General features: G+C 42.3%; 1 protein-coding gene across 2 annotated transcripts in view; it reads right to left on the bottom strand.

Annotated features, from left to right (window-relative positions):
- The window catches only part of LOC311246376 (platelet-derived growth factor receptor beta-like), a 129760-nt gene that overhangs the window by 102286 nt on the left and 5134 nt on the right, over positions 1 to 22340 (bottom strand). For both annotated transcript variants that reach the window (XM_084336537.1, XM_084336538.1), the window contains exons 3-8: positions 10859 to 10929; positions 9817 to 9908; positions 9407 to 9602; positions 8953 to 9213; positions 5148 to 5281; positions 1515 to 1596 (exon numbers count right to left, since the gene is read on the bottom strand). In XM_084336537.1, coding sequence (XP_084192663.1) covers positions 1515 to 1596; positions 5148 to 5281; positions 8953 to 9213; positions 9407 to 9602; positions 9817 to 9908; positions 10859 to 10913 — 820 coding nt within the window. In that variant the 5' untranslated portion in view covers positions 10914 to 10929. The remainder of the gene's footprint in view (positions 1 to 1514; positions 1597 to 5147; positions 5282 to 8952; positions 9214 to 9406; positions 9603 to 9816; positions 9909 to 10858; positions 10930 to 22340) is intronic.

Raw genomic sequence — 22340 nt, 5'->3', positions numbered from 1 at the left:
GCGACGGCTTGTATATTCCAAGCCGAGCTCATCCAACATGGCCGATTCCTCGGCCACCAAGGCTGTCGGCCTTGTGGACACCTGTCGATTCAACGCCCAGGATACCTCTGGCGGGGGAAAACATGGCCGCCTGTCGAGGGCCTCGCCATAGCCGCTGACGAGGCCACCAGACACAATTTTTGATAGAAAAAAACAGCAATTCGAACACAGTTACTAATTGCTGCCAATTCCATACCGTGGCGGTACAGGCTTTAGCAGCCCACCAGCCTCATGGCGTCGGCCGGGCGGGGCACTGTTTCAACATGTCAAAAGCAAAGGACTGATGCTAACACGGAGCACCAGTGGTGGTTGCAACCAGCAACCTCCACTGTGGTGTGCACCATGAAGGGGTTAATGAATAATGAACTAACACCACGAATATACTGTAGAATGGGCTAGCCCATGCACACAACGTTAAGGGGATGCGGACCAGAGAGAACCAGTCCCGCATTCATTCATAATATTCACAAACAGCACACCAGCCCTAGACCTCAGTCCATTTACCCATGAAAAGGTAAACAAAGCCCCCCCGCAATACTCCCCCAGTAGACACCGATTGACCGTCAGCATGAATGGTTGAGAGGAGGGAAGACTGTAGTGTAGACAGACATTCCCGCAGCAGGGAGACCAAACAGAAACAGTAGCCCAACATAGCATAGCGTTAGCCGCGCGCTCCAGGATAACGGGGAAAACAACAACGCTTACCCAGATATCCCGCCGCTTGCGCCAATACACAACTCGAGCACATCACAAACGCCAGCATTGTCATGCCTAGTGACATCCCACAGCGGGGAACAGTAGAACAGTGACCCAGCATTATAGCATTTAGTATTAGCAGCGCGCTCCAGGACAGCCTGGGAAACGTCCACCTCAGAGGGACGTTTACCCAAACATCCTGCCCCTGGCGCCGATATACCACTCGGTCGTCTAAAAAACAACAAGCAGCATTTACTAACACCAGCGATAATGCCTAGTGGCGCAAGTCCTACCTTGTGTGAGGTAGCTCGATAGCTACACCTCACACGCCGTCCCTCTGTCTGCTGTCAACAAGACGAGGAGACTACAGACTCGACGCTGAGATGCATCGAAATGCATCCCGCTGCAGAGTTGCAGAACCCATACGAGCGCCGTCAGAACATGCCGCGAAGATTCCAGGGGTAGACAAATCTCCGGTAAGCACTCAACCTAATTTCTCTAAACTTTTCATGACAACTAGTTGCATAGGGTGCACGCATCCGCTATGATGGAAACGAAAATAGAGGAAGAGCGAGTGGTGACCACGCCTAGTGCTATATAGTACGTAGCACTAGGGCAGGGCCTGACAGGTGCTGGGTGTATTGTTTTTTATTCGTTGATGAGTACACTAGGTACTGGAGATGAGGTATATCTCGATGGCGAAGAGCAGGACGCGATTTGCCAGTACGACTAATATAACTGATTAGTCAATTAGTCAGCCACCAAAACCAGATTCACACCTGAGTCTGCCAGCGTTGCCATGGAAATGTTGACGCTTGAACGGATCTGCTTCAGTGGAAAATCTGTCAGTGGCTCAAACTCCTGGACAGGAGGACAAGTGCAGGTAACAGGTATTATATTAAAGCTGCAGTATGTAAGTACCTCTTAACATTATATATATATATATATAACGCGTTATTAACAATTATTTTAACGGCGGTCAGGTGGCGTGGTCAGGTGGCGTAGCGGAGATTGTGCTCGTCACCAATGCAAGACGCTGCGGCCTTGACTCCCGGAGAGTCAGCATTGCCTTGGCTTGTGCTGATTGCTATACTAACTCGTTTGGCTGAGTTAGGGGGAGGGAAGCCGTGGGTGGGTCCTGGGCGTTGTGGACAGTGACCCCTACAGTTCGGTCGGGGCGCCTGCACAGCGAGGGTAGGATCTGGAGAGAGGTAGTGCGACCTCCCACACGTTACACTCTCCCAGTGAGAATCTGCACTGCCACTCTGCCAGGCTGGCTGCCGGCTGGCTGCACATGCGTCGGAGGAAAGCATGTGACAGTCTCCGGCCTCTTGGACCAACAGTAGGGGGGGGGTGCGCAACAACCAGGAAGGGGGTTGGGAATTGGCATAACGACTAACAGTGGGATGGGAGAAAAATCGGAAAAAGGAGGGGGGAAAAGATAATAATAAAAACAAAACAAAAAATATATTTTAACGGCACAATTTTTTTAACACAAGATTAACGTTAAAACAATTTCTTTTTCATATATATTTTTTTACTAGACTTCGGGCAGGTGTATTATTGATACTCTCATTGGGCCTCATGCATGAAGTGATATAAGAACAGATTTCATTCTTAACTAGCATTTCTTCTTATTTTGTTCTTATCTGGGATTCAGCAATGTTTTCTTATTGTTGCTTTTCTCTCAGGCAAGACCAAAGAGTGGTCGAGAGCACTCTTACCCATATAAGAAAATCGTACCAAAATTTTTAATTTTTTTTTTAAAGCATACCATTGGTTAATTGCCCCCAAATATGACTTTAAAAATACAGAACTTTTCAATAATTATTATTATTATTATTATAACTTATTGCGTGCATTCTGTCTGAAATGGATTATATATTGCTGTTAGAACAGTTATGCTCTGGCCGCCCAGGCCATTGATTGATTGAAGATTTTATTAACAGATTGCAGAATGGGTACAATACAGTACGGCTCAATACACACAATTGTTAAGGGGATGCAGACCAGAGAAAGACTTTCGTCTTGTTTACATCAGGGTCCCCAATTTTCAATTCATAATGACATTTATGATATACACAACATACAGATATACAGATATATATCATGACATTTATGACATACAGATATACAGTACTGTATACGTAGCATAGAACGCATATTTAGAGATTGTCTATATCAGTGGTTCCCAAACTTCTTGTTTATGCGGACCACTAGATTGTTATCAAGAACATTTCCGGACCACCTCGTATGCAAACAGTAAAAAATTTATAAATATACAACTGACTTTAAATATCATTGTTGTTTACAAACGTGGTCCATCTTTTCTGTCAACCAACTGTTATGTTACAGCCCTTTACCCTTAGACACACAGGGGTCGTAACAATTACTATCTAAAATGTAATAATTGTGGAATTTACTATATTACTATAATGAGCTGTATGTGTATGAACCAAGCATCCTATGATCTCACACTCTTAGGAGCAAAACAGAAAAAAGCATCTCACTGTAATGTACCTGTACTTTATTCGTGACAATAAACTACTACTACTACTACTACTAGGAATGCACCCTGTAGCATTATGGAGGGCCTGGGAACAATAAGTAGCTTGTTTATAGATAAATCCAAACTGCCTGTATTTACTTTTAGAGAGCGAAAAGCCAAGCAGACCTGTGTTGACTGTCTGCCAGGGCAACTATCATCCGTGGTTCACCACTCATGGGACTCGTATTGAAGTAATGTGTTAAATAGTGCTAGCATGGTGAATAGTAGCTTTAAAAGTTGCAGTATATAACCTTCCAGGAAATCGCCACCTTCAGCAGATGACATTGTTGCTTGCTAATGTATTTTGGCTGAATGATGCATGGAGAAGAATATCCATATTCCATATCAGCTACTTCTAGAACTCCACTAGGTGAGCAGCAGTCGCACCCAGAGGGTTTGTTTACAATGTTGGAAGTGTAACAGCAGCTCAACTGGACCAAAAAGAAGGGAGAGTGAGTATATTGAGGGATTAATAAATAAATGTCCCAGTCATGGAGGCTGTCATTGTGTAAGTAGTTAGGCTAATTAAGCTAAGTAAGCTAACTAGCTAATCATGCTTACACTGACATTAACTATATGAGTTGTCTCAGCTCATCGATTTCTGGCTTTCAGTGAGAGAGGGGGCAGCATCCCACCAGAGCAAACAACAACAATTTACAAACTGCATTTTTTTATCAATTGTGTAAGAAGCACATCCTGTAAATGATTTAGCCTCCTTCAGTAAAATAAGTAATACCCTTATCAAACTGTAGTGAGTCAGACATTCAAATTCTCTTTGAGAAAAAATAGGGGGGAAATGCTTCCTTCACATCCTATTTTCAATTCCTCTCCTCTCCTCTCCGCTTCTCTTCTCTTCTCTCTACTCTTGAATGAATGAGTTTATTTATTTCGAACATAAATAAAAAACAAATGAAATAAATAAAAAAATGTAAATAAAACAATAAAGTAATAAACAGATAAAAAAAAAGGAGCAAAACTGTAATGTTCGAAAAGGAGTAGGATGAAGTGTAAACGTATGTATTCCTACCCCCTTCACACTCTATTATCTTATTCAACTAATATTAGCTAATTTTCATATAACCCACATTTCCTATGAAAAGAAAATATTATGAAAAGAAAATATCATGCTAATCCCGCCTAGCACTAGCCCCTGGACAGGGATGCCAGGGCTCAAGCGGAACGCCTCCTCATCTCTAGTCTAAGATATAATCCTTTTATATGTTTTTTTAAAGTAATTTATATTTGTGCTTTGTTCTAATTCCACACTCAAACCATTCCACAGATTCACTCCACAAACTGAAATACACATACTCTTTATTGTTAAATAAACAGGCCCCCCCCCCCCCCCCCCCCCCCCCCCTCTATCACTGAATTTATTTTGGATGTTACCCGGGAGTGAATTGTTTCCTGCTCTAAACATGATTTGTGCAGTCTTAAATTCAGCCAGGTCCCTCAGTTTCATGGCATGGGATTTTAAAAACTGTGTTTGTGTGTTCCAGATATCCTACCTTATTGATAATCCTAATTGCTCTTTTTTGTAGTGTGCATAATGGTTTTACTTTTATAAGTTTTACCCCAAATCTCCACACAGTAGTTCAGATATGGTAGTACTAGTGAGCAATATACTGTACAGTTATTTATGATCCAAGATGTGTTTGGTTTTCCCTAGTACCGCAGTGCTCCTTGGAATTTTTCGTACACTCTTTCAATGTTAACATCATCTACACAGTATAGTCATTTGTACTTGCATGTCTATTTTACGATTATATTAATTAATTAATATTAATTATATTATATTAATAGTATTATGTTATGTGTGCGTATGTAGATGCATAGCCAGACAGACAGACAGACAGACAGATACCTGACGACGAGGGAAATCCCACGTGAAGAAGACTAGGTCTACATCGTTAACGGTACAGTTGACAGTCAGCACCTCTCCCTGTTTCAGCACACTCTTAGAGACTGTCATCACAGCAGTCAGTCTCTCATTAGGAACTAGGGAGAGAGAGGGAGAGAGACAACATGTTTTATTATTTAAAAAAAAATCTCACTTTTTCTGTATGTTTTGCTCCCATCCCAATTTAGTCGTTATGCCAATTCCCTTCCTGGTCGTTGCGCGCATTGCCCCACTGTCGGCCTAGGAAGGGTGTAGAACTACCACATGCCTCCTCCGATACATGTGGAGTCAGCCAGCCGCTTCTTCTCACCTGACAGCGAGGACTCTCACTGGGGGAATGTAACGCGTGCAAAGGTTCACGCTATTTCCCCCCGATCCCCTCCCTGCTGAACAGGCGCCTCAACCGACCAGTAGGAACCGCAGTTTACAACGACCAGGACACATACCCCGCCGGCTTCCCACCCCCTAACACTGCCAATTGTGTTAGTAGGGACGACTGACCAAGCCGGAGGTACCGCTGACAGCTGGATTCGATCCCAGAGTCTCTGCGGTGGTAGGCGAGTGCATTCTCCACTGCGCTACCCAGCCGACCGAGACAACATGTTTTAAGGTGTTATCTAGTATGTCTGCCAGTCAACTGCAGAATAGCGTGTTGATGTCACAAGAAATGCTTATGGTGTGTGAAAAGAAAACGCAGGCATGAATGTGCCGTTAATTTAGTTTGACTGTTAATAGAGAGTAAATTAGTTTGGATAATGGTGACTTGGGAAGTCATCTTGTTGTGTTAATTACTGCTCAATGAAACGATAAGGTAGCAGTCCCTATAAGACGAGGTATTGCTATTTTTTGTAATTTTATGGTGCTGTAATTACAGTTTTTTAACGATTGCTTTGACACATTTTCAATGTGCAAAACTCTTAACACAGAATTCTATACTGCTAATTTTGGGTTCAAAATGCAATATAGCATGCAAAATAAAAATAAATCTGAATAGTATATGCAAAAGCTTATCACAGCACCAGAACATTAGATATTTCAAACAATTAAGTGAACAACTGAACCAAATTAGATTATATTTCATGCTAAAGTTTATCATAATGTCTGTTCTGACTCTATGATAAACGTTTGAAGGATATAATCTAATTTGGTTCAGTTGTTCACTTACAGTTTTTTACGACTGCTTTGACGCATTTTGCACATCAGAGTTTCAATGTGCAAAACTCAGAATGCTATACTGCTCATTTTGGGTTCAAAATGCAATATAGCATGCAAAATAAAAATACCAGTGTCAAATCAGAGAATAGTACATGCAAAAGCTTATAACAGCACCAAAACATTAGATATTTCCAACAATTACGTGAACAACTGAACCAAATTAGATTATATGTCCTGCAAAAGTGTATCACAGTGTCAGAACAGTGGATATGTTCATCATTGAAGTTTAATTATTGGTGCACTTTTCAAATACAATGGTATGGTCATTATCAAATAATGCGGTCAAACACAATATACTTGTTACCAAAATAGACTATGCAATGGTCATTTCCTCATGATAGACTGCAGTATAGTGCTTGCAGTGGCGTCATTTCAGTAAAAGCCAAGGTATGGCGATTTTGTCAAATCAGTTGTGCAATAGTAACTTTTGGTGAGTTGTTTCTATACAATTCACTTATATGACATTTAGGTATAACACAGGACTACACAAGCATTTTTTTTTTATAGAAATGTGTCAACAGACTAAAGCAGGGAACCACAATATTTTGCATACAAATTATGCAGAATGTAATATCATAACTGTCAAAAAGTATGGGTTACTGAATGCTGAACTGCACTGTTGTAATCACTAAGCCTGTGTCCCTGTATAACTTGTCTTTGCTGCCCTTTGATTAAAAAACTTTTGTATGTCCATTTTCCTTTTTTTTGTGTGGCATATTTCAGTTATTCACAGTAAAAGTCACCTAGTAAAAGTGAGATAATTGACAATATCAAAACATGCTAGGGCTGTACCGAATAGTTCGAAGCTTCGTTCATTCAAATTCTAAATCAACATAAAAAATTGTAATACAATTTTTATTTTATTTTTTTATCTTTTTATTTTATTTTATTTTTTATTTGCCAAGGTTACCAAAAGAGACTATGCAATGGTCATTTCCTCATACAGTAACCCCTGTGATTGCAGTATAGTGCTTGTGTTTTTATGAAAGAATATTTGATTATTTGAAGTTGAATTGTTACAGTAAAGAAAAATACATACAGTAAAGCTCTGTATTTTACAGTAAAACCAAAAACAGTTACTGTAAACAAGCTATTGTAAAAAAAAAATTCACACCCACACCTTTAGTATTTATGAAATATACTGTAACAGACAACAATATCGATTTCACAATTACTGTAATTTCAATATACAGTTACTGTACAGTAAATTACACATATTGACTTACTGATTATCTCTCTTACTGTAAATAATCGTATAATGGATGCCACCATTGACCTGTTCAGGTTTGGCTGCACCACCCTGCCAGCTTCAGCCAGTGTTAGACCTCGGTTTACTGTATTATGTGGTCAACAATTGTGGTTATAATTTCATTTGAGACAGATGTTCTTCTGCCTCCTTGACCACGACCCCGTCCATGACCCTGTCCTTCGTTGCCAACCTCAGCTGCACCAACTTGATCCATGTTTCTCCTTCTTCAGGTTTTTAAGCAGCCTTTTATGTAGTGGTGAAGAGATTATCAATTGTATTGCAATGCTACTCAACTGGGCAAGGTTGTTGAAGGTATTGAGGCATTAATAAAACACCTATTGTGATCTGCCTTTGCACTTCGCATTTAGGTAGGAATTCTGCAAGTCAGTTTAGAACTTTGCATTAAGAATTCTGCACTTTATATGTAAGCATAGCATTTAGTATCTTAGAATAGAATAGAAATACTTTTATTATCCCAAGGGAAATTTGACACTGCAAATCGCTCAACATTTAAACATTTAGACAGAACAGGTCACGAATAAGAACAAAACAATCAAATCAAGTTGCCTAAGATAAGAGTAGAATAAAATAGAATAGAAATGGAATAAAATATACAGTAAATAAATACAGTAAAAATATACTGAGGTCTACAGTAGGTGTAATATTGCACAGTGCTGTTTCAAAACTAAGAGTCCAGGAAGATGGTAACTGTCACTGTGCTCAGTGATGCAGTGAAGCACAGTGATGCATTGTAGAGTCTGATGGCTGTTGGAATGAAGGACTTCCTGTGCCGTTCAGTGCTGCATTTAGGTAGTGTGAGCCTGGCACTGAACATGCTCCTCCTGTCAGGCAAGTCTGTGTATAGTGGGTGGGAGGGGTTTTCCCTGATGGCCTGGAGCTTAGAAAGCCTCCTCCTCTCCGCCACCCTCGCTAGGGAGTCCAGCTCCACCCCAACCACGCTACTGGCCTTCCTGACCAGCTTATCCAGCCTGTTTGTGTCCCCTGCTCTCAGTCCGCTGCCCCAGCAGGTCACAGCGTACAAGAAGGCGCCCGCCACCACCGACTCATAGAACATCCTCAACATCCTTGTACAGACATTGAAGGATCTCAGCCTTAGATCTTAGATCTTATAGTATGAATTTTTAAAGTCAGTTTGGCAATTTGCATTTTGATGGATAAAAGTGCTATATAAATGCACCATTTAGGCCTACCATTTAAATATCAGACACACATGCCTAAAGGCTAAAGGTGTCTGAGCGTGATGAGTGTGAGTATGCACTCCAATTGTTTTCTCTATTTGCTTACCCACTATGCTGAAGACATAGAACACTTGTGACTCTGTCTCCTGTCCGTCCATGGTCGCCACACAGATGTAGGAGCTGTCCCTCAGGGGGCCCAGGAACCCTTTCCCCGGACGGTACGTTGTCCCGTTGACCGGCCGCCGGCCGGGACGCTCGTACAGCGACACGCTGACTTGCGGGTTGGACACCACGCAGGGAATGGTACCTTCCTCCCCCTCTATCATTACAACACCAAGACCCATTGGGACGAACCATTCCTCTGGGCCTATGGGGGGAGAAAGAGAGAGATAGAGAGAGAAATATGTTACAGTCAACAATAGCAGATTTAGTTGCGGAAGCCGTTTAGCTTCTTGGACAGAAGGACTGTTGGCTTTATCAATAATCTACTATTTAGAATATTGACAGTAGATACAGTAGATATACAGACATACAATCAATCCATCCATCCATAGTCTCACCGTGTCCTGGTATGAAGACATCTATGTCTCTGCTTTGATCAGAGGTAGGTTCCTCACAGACGTAGCTCCCCGAGTGCCTCCATGTGATGTTTTGAAGTTCTAGAACGCTGCGGGTTCCTTGGTTCTCCACCAGGACACCGACCAGCGCCGGGTCCTGGGGCAGCTTCCAGCCCACCTTGCCCCAGCCCGAACACACCTGGGTGAAGACACATGTTTACATTATCTCTTTCTGTCTGTCTATCTACATTTACATTTAGTCATTTAGCTGACTTACAAGTTCTGTACGACAAGTCATCAGGAAGGGCACAACTCTATCTATCTATTTATATATACTGTATACTGCCTCTATCTGCCTGCATGCCTGCCTGTCTGTCTATCTGTTACCAGTTAGTTGTACAGTATTTACTGACCACAGTGAAGGATGCGTTGGGACTGAGGATGACCTCTGAGACACTGGGACTCAGCTCCAGACTGCCCCCCTCTGGACACAACTGGAACAACACTGGATGGATGGATGGATGGATGGATGGATGGATGGATGGATGGATGGATGGACGGACAGACAGACAGACAGACAGACAGACAGACAGACAGACAGACAGACAGACAGACAGACAGACAGACAGACAGACAGACAGACAGACAGACAGACAGACAGACAGACAGACAGACAGACAGACAGACAGACAGACAGACAGAGAGAGAGAGAGAGATAGATAGATTGTTGTATTACAGTAATAACGTTACTTTTCCTAGTAGCAAGTAGTGTACTGAAATACTACCTCAATTTAATTAATAATATTAAAGTTACCCTATAATATAATAATAATGAAAAACAACTTGTTACTTCATTACAAGAACATCATTGTAGATCTGTAATCTATACAAACTGCGCTTGTAGACCATTAGATGCGCATTGTAAGAAAATCCAGAGTGAAAAGTGACTCACACCCTGAAAGGATCAGGCTACCGTACGTATTTCATGACGGCAGGTAGAATTCTCCACGCTAATTTCAGAGTAAAAGTGTGAGAGGATCCCTGACTTCTCTTACTTTCCACTACAAAAAACTAAAAATATCTTGAAACACCTAATGCGCTATGTGGTGTGCTACTGGAGCGCCCTTATCTGAGGAACTTATGCACCATGTTTAAAGGTGCTAAAGATAACATTCGGCCACTAGATGTCACACTAGAGCACCAACATGTTGTTTATCCAATCAGGTGCGTTCCACATGGGGAAATAGAAAGAAGGGAGGGGATACATTATACATAAATGGTAAATGGTGCATTTATATAGCGATCATAACCAAAGCGCTTTACAATTTTGTTCCTCCCATTCAGCCATTCACTCACACATTCACACACTGATGGCGGAGGCAACCATGCAAGGAGCCAACCTGCTCATCGGGAGCAGTTAGGGGTTAAGTCACTTGTCTTGCTCAACTTGCTTACCCAGAAGAATGACCACCAGAGGCAAACGTTCTCTCTCTCCTGAGCTTGGCTCCATGAGGTGTTCTACTGCACTGCAAGGAAACAGAGAGGAGCCATAAAAGATTAGTATTATTATCATAAAGACGTATGTAACCTTGGCTTTATATAACAAGATACAAAAAAAAGAAGAAAAAAAATATCTCTTTTTCCAAGGAGACCTGGCAAAGAAGGCAGCAATACATGTTACAAACAAAACAACATCACTTAGAAATGTCCCACAATCATCACACACATACTGTAACTGGTTCTGTGAACAAAAACCACAGGCGTTCTGTCTTTGTGGGAATTATTCACATTATTTCCTCACAAATTGCAGATTTGTTTAGCCTTTTCCTAGTGGAGTATAAAGTCCCTTGAAATCGAAACACTCAAAGGACAAATACCATAAACGTGTACTTGTAAACTTGAATAAAAGTAAATAATTCTGCTTCCCACTATGTTGACACTGAAAGACTTCAGGACTGAAAGAACATTGTATTAAGGGACCTTTTGGATAAAGGAACACTGGGCTGATGGAACTTTGAGCTGAAGGAACACTGAGCTGAGGGAATTCTGAGCTGAGGGAATTTTGAGCTGAAGGAACACTGAGCTGAGGGAACTTTGAGCTGAGGGAACTTTGAGCTGAGGGAACTTTGAGCTGAAGGAACAGTGGGCTGAGGGAACTTTGAGCTGAAGGAACACTGAGCTGAGGGAATTCTGAGCTGAGGGAATTTTGAGCTGAAGGAACACTGAGCTGAGGGAACTTTGAGCTGAGGGAACTTTGAGCTGAGGGAACTTTGAGCTGAAGGAACAGTGGGCTGAGGGAACTTTGAGCTGAAGGAACACTGGGCTGAGGGAACTTTGAGGTCAGGGAACTCTGGGCTGAGGGAACTTTGACCTGAAGGAACTTTTAGCTGAAGGAACTTTGGGCTGAGGGAACTTTGGGCTGAAGGATCTCTGGGCTGAGGGAACTTTGAGCTGAAGGAACTCTGGGCTGAGGGAACTTTGGGCTGAAGGAACTCTGGGCTGAGGGAACTTTGGGCTGAAGGAACTCTGGGCTGAGGGAACTTTGGGCTGAGGGAACTTTGAGCTGAAGGAACTTTGAGCTGAAGGAACTTTGAGCTGAAGGAAATCTGGGTTGAGGAAACTTTGAGCTGAGGGAACTTTGAGCTGAAGGATCTCTGGGCTGATGGAACTTTGAGCTGAAGGAACTCTGGGCTGAGGAAACACAGGGCTGTGTGAACACTGGGCCCCATTCAGACTGAGGTAAGAGGCCATGCAAGCTAGCCTAGCTTAGCACAAATTAATGGAAGTGGATACGGATCAGTTAGCCTAGCTGTTGGCCAAAAACACCTCTCCCAGAGTTCTAAGCTAGGCTAGTGGTCCGTATCCGCTTCCATTTATTTGTGCTAAGCTATAGGCTAGCTTGCAGCCGGACAGCTTTCTACTGAACGCACAGAAAGCACATTTGTATCTTCTTGTCTGACTGTAAGGTAAACATATTTCCCATAATTTTGGTGTGTTCTTTTAATACCAAAATTGGCGCTACCCATTCAAACTTTGTACTCGTGAAAAATAAAATGCGTCAGTTTACACCACAACATTCTATTTCAGTTCTGCTGTCATTTGTTTATCTGTTCCTTCATTCTGTTATGAGAGTGATCGTGAGCTGCTTATCTGATTGCTGGGAATGGATGTTTTCATTCGAATATTGGCTAATCATTATTTGTGGCCCATTGATTGTCAAATCCATTGGACAAAGGTTTTAAACATTCAAAACACACACATAGACACACAGGCACACACACACACACATACACACAGACACACACACAAATGCTTTTGCTGACCAACTATTTACAATTAAAAACAAGTGTGTTTCAAATTAAACATAATATATTACGTGTATGGGCAAGGTAATAGAAGTAAGACATACATATAGTCAATCAAATTCAATCTGAATAGAAATAATGTAAGGTAGGGCGGTCAGGTGGCGTAACGGAGATTGCGTTCGTCACCAAACCCCGGAGCGGCTAGATTCGCCTGTTCGAATCCAGCTCACAGCTCCGGGGTTGTCACCAGCTTGGCTGGCCGTTCACACTAATACAATTGGCAGTATTAGAGGGTGGGAGAAGCTGGCAGGGTGGGTCCGGGTCGTTGTAAACAGCGACTCCTACAGTTCGGTCGGGGTGCCTGCTAAGCGCGGATAGGACTTGAGTGGGATAGTGTGATCCTTCCACACGCTACGCCCTCTCAATGAGAATCCGCGCTGCCAGGTGAAAAGAAGCGGTTGATTGGCTGGACGTGTGTCGGAGGAAGCACGTGATAGCCTCCACTCTCCCAGACCGACTGTGGGGGGTAAGTGCGCAGCGACCAGGAAGGGGATTGGGAATTGGCATAACGACTAACATTGGGATGGGAGAAAATCGGAGGAAAATGGAGGGGGAAAAAGATCAATACAAAAAAAATAATAATAATGTAAGGTAACTTAAGGTGTTTTGTGCAACCGGACCTTAGGTCTCTATGAATCTATGAATGAAGCAAATATATTGTTTTGTAAATAGAGCTAAAGAGGAGAACATATGGAACTCGTGGCTCAAGACACCATGACACTCACTGTGACGTGTTTTTATGATGGAGGATGGTGTGGAGGAATGTGTGCATGTGTGCGTGCGTGCGTGCGTGCGTGCGTGCGTGCGTGCGTGCGTGCGTGCGTGCGTGCGTGCGTGTGTGTGTGTGTGTGTGTGTACACTTGTAATACTACTGCACTGGTTACCAATTCCTTTTAGAATTGTTTTCAAGATGTGTTGTGTGTTGATAACCTTTGAACAAGAAAACTGAACAAGCTAGTGAGGAAGCTGTAGCTCCGTAGTGTCACTGTCAAGTTTTAAACTGTGGATACCAAACAGAGAAGGTAAACTGTTGAATAGTAATCCAGAACTATTTTATTGCACTGTAAAAAAAAATTTTTTTATCTATTCTATTCTACTATTTTATTGCACTGCACTATTTTACTCTGTCTATTTTATCTTACTCTTTTTATCATTGTCTATTTAAAACTGAATCAAACCATAAACAAGCGAGGTGGCCTGTTGGGATGTTAGATCCTAATATGAAAAACTGTGATTTTATATGTCTGCACTTCATGTGCTCATTTTATGCCTGTCTTTTTTCTGTTGTGAAGCACTTTGAGCTGCAGTTTCTGTATGAAAGGTGCTATACAAATAGAGTGTATTATTATTATTATTATTATTATTATTATTATTATTATTATTATTATTATTATTATTATTATTAAAAGGACCTTGGTAACTTTGGCAAATGCGCTGATTCAATGTAATTTTGATTATGCCTACTCCTCCTGCTTCACAGCCATCTCCATAAAACTTAAAAACAGTTTACAGACTTCCCAAAACAAATTAGTGAGGGTGATCCTGAGCCTACACCCCAGAACCCACCTCCTCCCCTCTCACTTACTCAGACTCAGGTGGCTCAGAGTGGAGGAGAGGGTCTCTCAAATTAAACTGTGTATGGTCCACAGGATTTTTAAACGGGAGGCTCCACGCTACCTCACTGAAGTCAGTGACGTACACGGCTACTCCACCAGAGGAAGCTCCACCAACATCGTACCCTTCAAATTTAAAACTTGAATGGGCAAATGTACCTTTTTATATTCTGCAGCAATTGTATGGAACAGACTACCTAAAAATATAAAGCTACTTGCTTACAGGTCAAGACCTCCTTAAAAAAAATTGCTGCAAAACGGTTCTTAATCCTCTGTTCGTCTTTTATCTGTCCCCTGTATTGGTTTTAAATATTGGAACCATAGGGTCATTGTTATTTGGTGAGGTCTCTATTGATGTGAAGTATTGTTTTTGTTTTTATATATTGTATCTTGTTTTATGTTCCCCGCGCGCACACACACGCTCACATATGCACAGTGCACACTTACATTCACTTCACTTCACAATGGAAACAAGCTCTAGGGCTTTATTGTGTTTTTATCCTTTTGATCAATATTCTTTGTATTGTATTGCACAATCCTTGTTTTATTGCTTCAATAAAGACATCAATCAATCAATCAATCAATCTGGCTGCAAGCTAACCTAATATTAATAATAATAGCCTTGGATTTATATTGTGCCTTTCAAGAAACCCGTGCAACTGCAGAAAACATTTAAGTTTGTGTTTTGAGCTAATTCATGCAAATTCTCAGTTTTCACTCACTCACTCACTCACTCACTCACTCACTCACTCACTCACTCACGTTGTCTCCCTCCCTCCACTTCTCCCTCCCCTGTCCTTTTCTCACTCACTCACTCACTCACTCCATCACTCACTCACTCACTCACTCACTCACTCACTCACTCATGCTCTGTCTCTCTCTCTCCACCTCTCCCTCCCTCTACCTCTCCCTCCATCTCTCTTTCTTATGATCCCAGTCCTCCCTCTGTCTTTTTCTCACTCACTCACTCACTCACTCACTCACTCACTCACTCACTCACTCACTCACTCACTCACTCACTCACTCACTCACTCACTCACTCACTCACTCACTCACTCACTCACTCACTCACTCACTCACTCACTCACTCACTCAGAATGTTACCTTTCAAAAGAGACCAGGCTCATGCATGTGCTATAACGTAAGTATAAAGTATAAAGCTAAGCTTTGCAAAAAAAGTATGCAGTCGTCAAAAACTAAAATGGCCCCGTTTTGGGGGTGATGCTTAAGAGGTTAAGCCAAGAAAGTGTTGATATGAAAATAACAGTCTTATTTCTGACCTGATATCACGTCAAGTGTCAACATTTTAGTTAGCTAGACAAGACAGGTATCGAGAATCCAGGGGGAACGAATCTAGGAGAACCGAAGTTGTGTTTAACTTTTGCCACCAAAAAGGAAGATAACCAAAGGAGAGGGTGATAACAAATGGGCATATTTTGCCAAAGAAAGAGAGGATCTTGGTCTCTTTGGTATTTCACCTTGGAGGAGAGAAGGCTTCTTTTCTAGCCCTCTTCGGTACTCAGATGGAGAAGGTCAGCTGGAGAGGTCAGCTGGATAGGTCAGCTAGAGAGGTCAGTTTGACCCCTGTGTGTAAATCTGTCCAGCTGAGCCCGCTGTCTCGCTGTCTCCACTCTCTCTCTCTCTCTCGCATTGGTTATTACCTAGTATATTAATATACTTGTACCACTGTTTATAATATTACTGTACATACATTAGCATTATTCCATATATTACACAGTATACATGTTACACTGTATACTACAATGCACTTTACTGCTACTTTTCACTAGTTGTTTAGCTGCCAACTTCATTCCGTTGTACTCATTCATTGTCACAATCATTGTCACCACCACTAAACTGAGCCAGTAGAGGGGTGGTTCTTACATTATGCCTTGGGAGAGATAGAGACAAAGCGACAGACATGTGCGTATCTCCACTTACTAATAGTAAGTGAACAAGAAGGTCCTGGGTTCGATTCCCGCTTGGGGACCAGGTTGCCGGCGTGCCAGGTACCCAGGTGGGGTATCTCCGGGCCTTTCTGTGTGGAGTTTGCATGTTCTCCCCGTGCTTGCAAGGATTTCCCCTCCCAATAAGATAAACTTGATGAAGACGGACAGGAGTACTTTGATTGGTCCCTGGGCGCGGCCCCACACCGCAACCCGTGTCTGCTCCCGGCTGCCCTTGGGGGGAAGGACAACGGGATGGGTCAAGCGCAGGGAGGCATTTCATCGGCGACCCAATGCTTGTGTGTGTGTGTTGCCCATCTTACATGTGTGTGTTGCTGCATGACAAATAAAGATTTATTAGCGTAATACCGAAGTGCCCCCATTTCCCCGGTCCTCTCACTGAATACTATTTAGTTCCAATTAAACCTTTACTGAACAGTGGTACAGTAGGCTTATTTTTCATGATTTCATTATTTTCCAAAAACTGTACAGTAAGAGCCAGAGTGTAACCATCAGGCAGGGCTGACTGTTCCTACTGCAAGTCCCAACTAATGAACAAAGGTGACTGATGTCTTCCGTCAGGGCCTTTAGGCTTTGCAATGCTTTTTGAATTTAAATAAACAAACGTATTTCTATGAAAAGTATTTTTTATAATAAAAACAAGTCCTATAGCCTACCCAATAGTTCTTTAACTCAATCTGCGCCATCCACGTATATACGTGTTTCCTCGCCATGCGTTGAATGCCAATCACGTATATATAAGTTATTAGATCGTTTGCTCTTTTTCCTGCGATCTGAATCATTTTGGCACAGCCACATACGCTTGAACTGCAATGCCGATCGAATATCACCAGATGGCAGTATCGTCTACCATTTGAACTCGGATAGGAAGGCAGCATTATTGTCATTGAATGCATTGAGGCATCGAGACTGGCTCTGTGGGGGAGGAGCTTTTCCAAAGCGATCGCAAGCAGATCCGCTCGCCTCAAAACCTAGTGTCGAGTAAACACGTGTAATTACAACTTGTAATTGCGATCGCCGATGGGATCATTGGAATTATTCTTTTTGGATTACCTTCTGGCTACGGTAAGGACCCCCTATGTCTATTTTACCGAACGTGGAACATTTACGTTTATGTAACTATCACAGTGGCTTACTGTACTGGTCATAAACAAGGCTTTTTCTAACGATCAGATTTTCGGGGTAAAGCTGCCCCCCCTCCTTCCCCCCTTGATGATTTTGATGAGTATTTGGGGGTTCAGGGAATCAACCAAAACAATTCGGGCTTATTGCACATAAAGCGTCCTATCTTGTGATCTGTGGGAAAAGACTGGATTCTTTCGGAAATGGGTGATGTTCAGCGTGTATTAAACTACAAACTACAAGCGCCTTTTTACATCAAATTAGCCATACCATTTCCCCCATAGCTATAATATAGATAGAATATACAAATAGCTCCACAAAGATCATGAATTATTGCGAAAACAGTCACGAAAAGCCGGGCTACTAACCGCAGGATGCGCGGCCAGTGTGGCAGAGAATAAGTTAACACTTTCAGCGCCACGCCTGGTTTTCCGTTTTACCGCTTGAATGCCACCATCGGCGCCAATGTTAACGTTAATATCGCCTAATCTATGTTTTAAATTATGGCTATGTGTCTAATCTGCCCATCGCATTATCAAATACTATTTTCCAGTCAGTGCTCTGAAGGCAGATTGTTTTTTTATCGCGTCGTTTCCATTTCAGAGCTGTTAGAAAAGCCCCCGTTTTGATATAAAAAACAGCTCATTCTGGAGCATTCTATGAAAATCGTCTTTTAGTGGAATATTCCACAACGTTGATATTCATCGGCCTTTTTATGAATCGTTTTCAAATAAACGCTAGATGATCAATATTATACGTGCACGCAAGCACATTACGGCCGCGCACTGATAATCGCTCCGTTGATTTCCTCACAGAGTTTTACAGTGAAAAAGACATTTCACAAAACAGCTTATAACTTCATCAAACTTACTCTGATTATCCTACCACTGATAACATAGAGTCCTTACCTGACGGTGGTATCCATGGTTGATGGTATCCAACTGGTATATTCCAATTCCTGATCACCATTCGAAAAAATCGATACGTGTATGGATCCAACGCGATACAGTAGAACTCCATGATCCGCGGGGCTCTGAGGCTCCAGAATGAACTCTGGTAACCCCGGCTGGATCAGTGAACTGGAAAATGTGGAGTACCGGATTTTTTTCCCCATTCATTTTCATTGAGTCCATTCCAAAATCACTTATGTCATCTGGGAGACGACAGGGGGCGCTTTTTTCCACAGTGATCGCCAGCGCCCCTCGGCTATACTCGGGTAGGCTCGGGTGATGCAATAATTTTTCAGATTGCAAAAAAAAATAAAAAAATCAGAGAAATCTCGTGAGTGGCTAGCAACCACCTATAAAAAAAACGAGAAATCTCGTGAGTGGCACTCAAAGTGTTAAGAGGGCCCCTAGCCAATCACATTTGAAATATTCAAGAACCACTTTAATTGGTTGTGGGGAAGGGTGTCAGCCAATCAAGAGGGCCTCTCAAAGCATCATACATAACATAATTTCAGCTGAATGCCAACATGTTCAAATTAGAGATGTTCCGATACCATTTTTTCCTTCCCGATACCGATTCCAATACCTGAGCTTTGGGTATCGGCCGATACAGAGTACTGATCCGATACCAGTGCATAAAAAAAAAATTATATTATATATATATATTTTTTTACAGCTATAGATACTGTTTTACATATAGTTTTTTAGTAATAACTAGAAAGTAATGGTATTTATTCAACAACAGGTGATTGTATAGATTAGTATCAATAATTAACAACTGTGCTCAATGAGTTAGTGCATGTTGTATGGCAAAACACATGGGAAAACTATGACTAGCTTGTGGTGATTAGACACACGGAACTGTTGTTGGGACATTGGTTCCGCACGGACATTATAGCTATCCTGTCGGCACCGGTTCACTTAGATAGTAACAAGACAGGTGTATGTTGTGATTTTCGATGCACAATAAATATTCAACATTCTCTTTTGAGATTCGACTCCTATCCTTCGACACTACAAGCTAAACATTGTCACCGGTATGGCTTTCCAGCAACATGTCATTAATGTGTGCATGTGTGCAAGAGGTCGTCAGTGACGACACTTATGAGCTAGATGGAAAGACAATGTAACGTTACTGGGGGAGAAGTTATTTACCTTGGAATAATCCTCTGCCAACTTGCTGTACTTTGCTTGCAGGTCTGCAGCCATTATTGCTGGATTAGGAATAGCCCCAACTGTGGCCAACTTTAGCTAAGGTACCGTTATCAAGCTAAGCTAACTAACCCAACTAGCTTGTCTTCCCCACAGGGTTCTTCACATTGATATTTGATAACGTTGGTCGGCTAACGCTAGTCGGTAGCTACTTGGCTTGAATCCGATTCACCGTGGGTGCATTATTGTTGATAGACGGCCAGTGTCAGGTCCTCGAGAAAGGACAGGCGATCATCTGATTTGATGTAACGTTAAAGCGGATGTTGTTCCAACTAGCTAGCTTTTCAGCTAATGCTAATAACAACTAGCTAGCTTTTCAGCTAATGTTACAGTAATAACACCAGCAAGCGAAACACATCCAAGCTCCCCATCACACTGCTCTGTCAGGAAAAAGATGGCATTTAAGAATGTGTATCTGCTGTTAAAATGACAAACAGCATTGACACTTTCATTCACGGTCCATTAAAAACACGTTCATTTTATAATCCTCACTCTCTGCTAGTACCGCACGTGTTGTTGTTGATCAATTACGACATATGGGATCGGAGCATAGAATTGACGCGTACCCGCCGATACCTGATCCAGCATTTTAGGCTGTATCGGAGGCATTTCCGATACTGGTATCGGTATCGGAACAACTCTAGTTAAAATGGCTGTACTCCTTTGGTGCAGAGATCTGATTTAAGGAAAACCAGAAGGGCCCCCAAATAATTTATTTTCTATATATATTGCTCTCAGAAAATCGTCCTGCTAGCCTACACTGTAGCATAACACTGGTATGAAGGATGAGAAAAGAAGCTTTCAATCTCATGTGCTTTCACTGCATCCGGCTAGAGCAGCACACAATCAGCTAGAGCAGCACACAAAAACCGCTAGAGCAACACACAAACAGCTAGAGCAGCACACAAACATGTAGAGCAGCACTCAATCAGCTAGAGCAGCATATAAACAGCTAGAGCAGCACACAAACATGTAGAGCAGCACTCAATCAGCTATAGCAGCACACAAACAGCTAGAGCAGCACTCAAACAGCTATAGCAGCACACAAACAGCTAGAGCAGCACTCAAACAGCTATAGCAGCACACAAACATGTAGAGCAGCACACAATCAGCTAGAGCAGCACTCAAACAGCTATAGCAGCACACAAACATGTAGAGCAGCACTCAATCAGCTAGAGCAGCACACAAACAGCTAGAGCAGCACTCAAACCGGTAGAGCAGCACACAAACAGCTAGAGCAGCACTCAAACCAGTAGAGCAGCACACAAACCGGTAGAGCAGCACACAAACAGCTTAAGCAGTGAATTCATGCCCAAATCTTTGCCTTCGGTCATCCAGTCCCGTCCCCCCCCCTCCTTGGGCCACACCTTGGCTGTTGCTGAAGCTGCTGGGCTTAACACGAGGGCATGTGGTATTAACCCAGACCTCCTGTAAGGTCAGTTTGTCTCAGCATGAGGGAAGGCTTTCCTGCCCAAAAACAAACATGAAATGAAAAACAGATGGAAGATGCCTTCAGGAGAAAGAATAGAACAGAAGAGAGTTTTATTTTTTTCGTTGGTGAAAACAGGCTAGTATTTTTAGGTCATAAACCCTAATACTTCAAGCAGACGTACCATGGGAGGACATTCCATGGTGAGTGTGTGTGTGTGTGTGTGTGTGTGTGTGTGTGTGTGTGTGTGTGTGTGTGTGTGTGTGTGTGTGTGTGTGTGTGTGTGTGTGTGCGTGCGTGCGCGTGCGTGCGTGCGTGCGTGCGTGCGTGCGTGCATGTCTCAGATGGCGGTAGGCACTTTTTTTTCCATGAAAAGAAAGCCCAAGGGCCCAATCAGAACTTCTTGCCTGGGATCTTCACCAATCAAAACCACGTCCGTTGGGGGGCGGGGTTAAAATTCAGTCAGTCGTCCATTGAGGAAGAAAAAATAAACATTCATTTCCAGTCAATTCTGTTGAGTGTTGATACTGTTTGCTATGAAAGAGAGCAGTTTTCAGCACCCAGCAGGCTATGAGAGGTGCACTGTACTGTATACTGTAGCTGCGTTTTAATGAAAGTCTCCAGGAAAATTACATCCGTTATCATCATCCTAATGGTAATGAATTAAACAGGAAATTATATATTTTGTCTATATTTTGTGTAATTTATTTGACTATAAATGTTTGGTATACACGTTGTGTTCTTGAAGAGTTTGAAAGGGCACTTCACCAAAAAACAATAATGATTTATTTTGCACATAATCTCAAAGTCTTTCAACAAAAAGAAACAATTAAGACAGCTGTAGCTTCTAGCGATGAAGACTGAAACGTGAAGTCAGCAGTGGAGATATTCTAGCAGCTGGCTCCGCTACTGAATGTATTCAGTATCCCAGTAGAAGGTTGGAATGATCACAAAGTTGAAGAATGGCGATGGCTGTCTTCAGCGATGAGGTGTCTCCCAAAGTTATTCACACATCATGAAATACAGCATAGTTATATATCCCTTGGTTCTTCAGTAGAAAGCTATCCGGCTGCAAGCTAGCCTCGCTTAGCACAAATTAATAGAAGTGTATATGTAGCGTGCGTGGTCCATATATGCTTCCATTCATGTCATTTGTTAAACTAGGCTAACTTGCAGCCAGATAGCTTTCTACTAAACACACAGAGAGGAAATTGGTATCTATCTTTTTGTCTGACTCTGGAGAAGATGGTAAACACATTTCCCATAATGTTGGTATGCTCCT

Source organism: Notolepis coatsorum (genome assembly GCF_963971535.1).
Source record: "Notolepis coatsorum genome assembly, chromosome: 19".
In the NCBI taxonomy this organism is placed as follows: Eukaryota; Metazoa; Chordata; class Actinopteri; order Aulopiformes; family Paralepididae; genus Notolepis; species Notolepis coatsorum.
The sequence above is the reverse complement of the archived record's forward strand: the minus strand, read 5'-3'. Positions and strand labels throughout refer to the sequence as shown.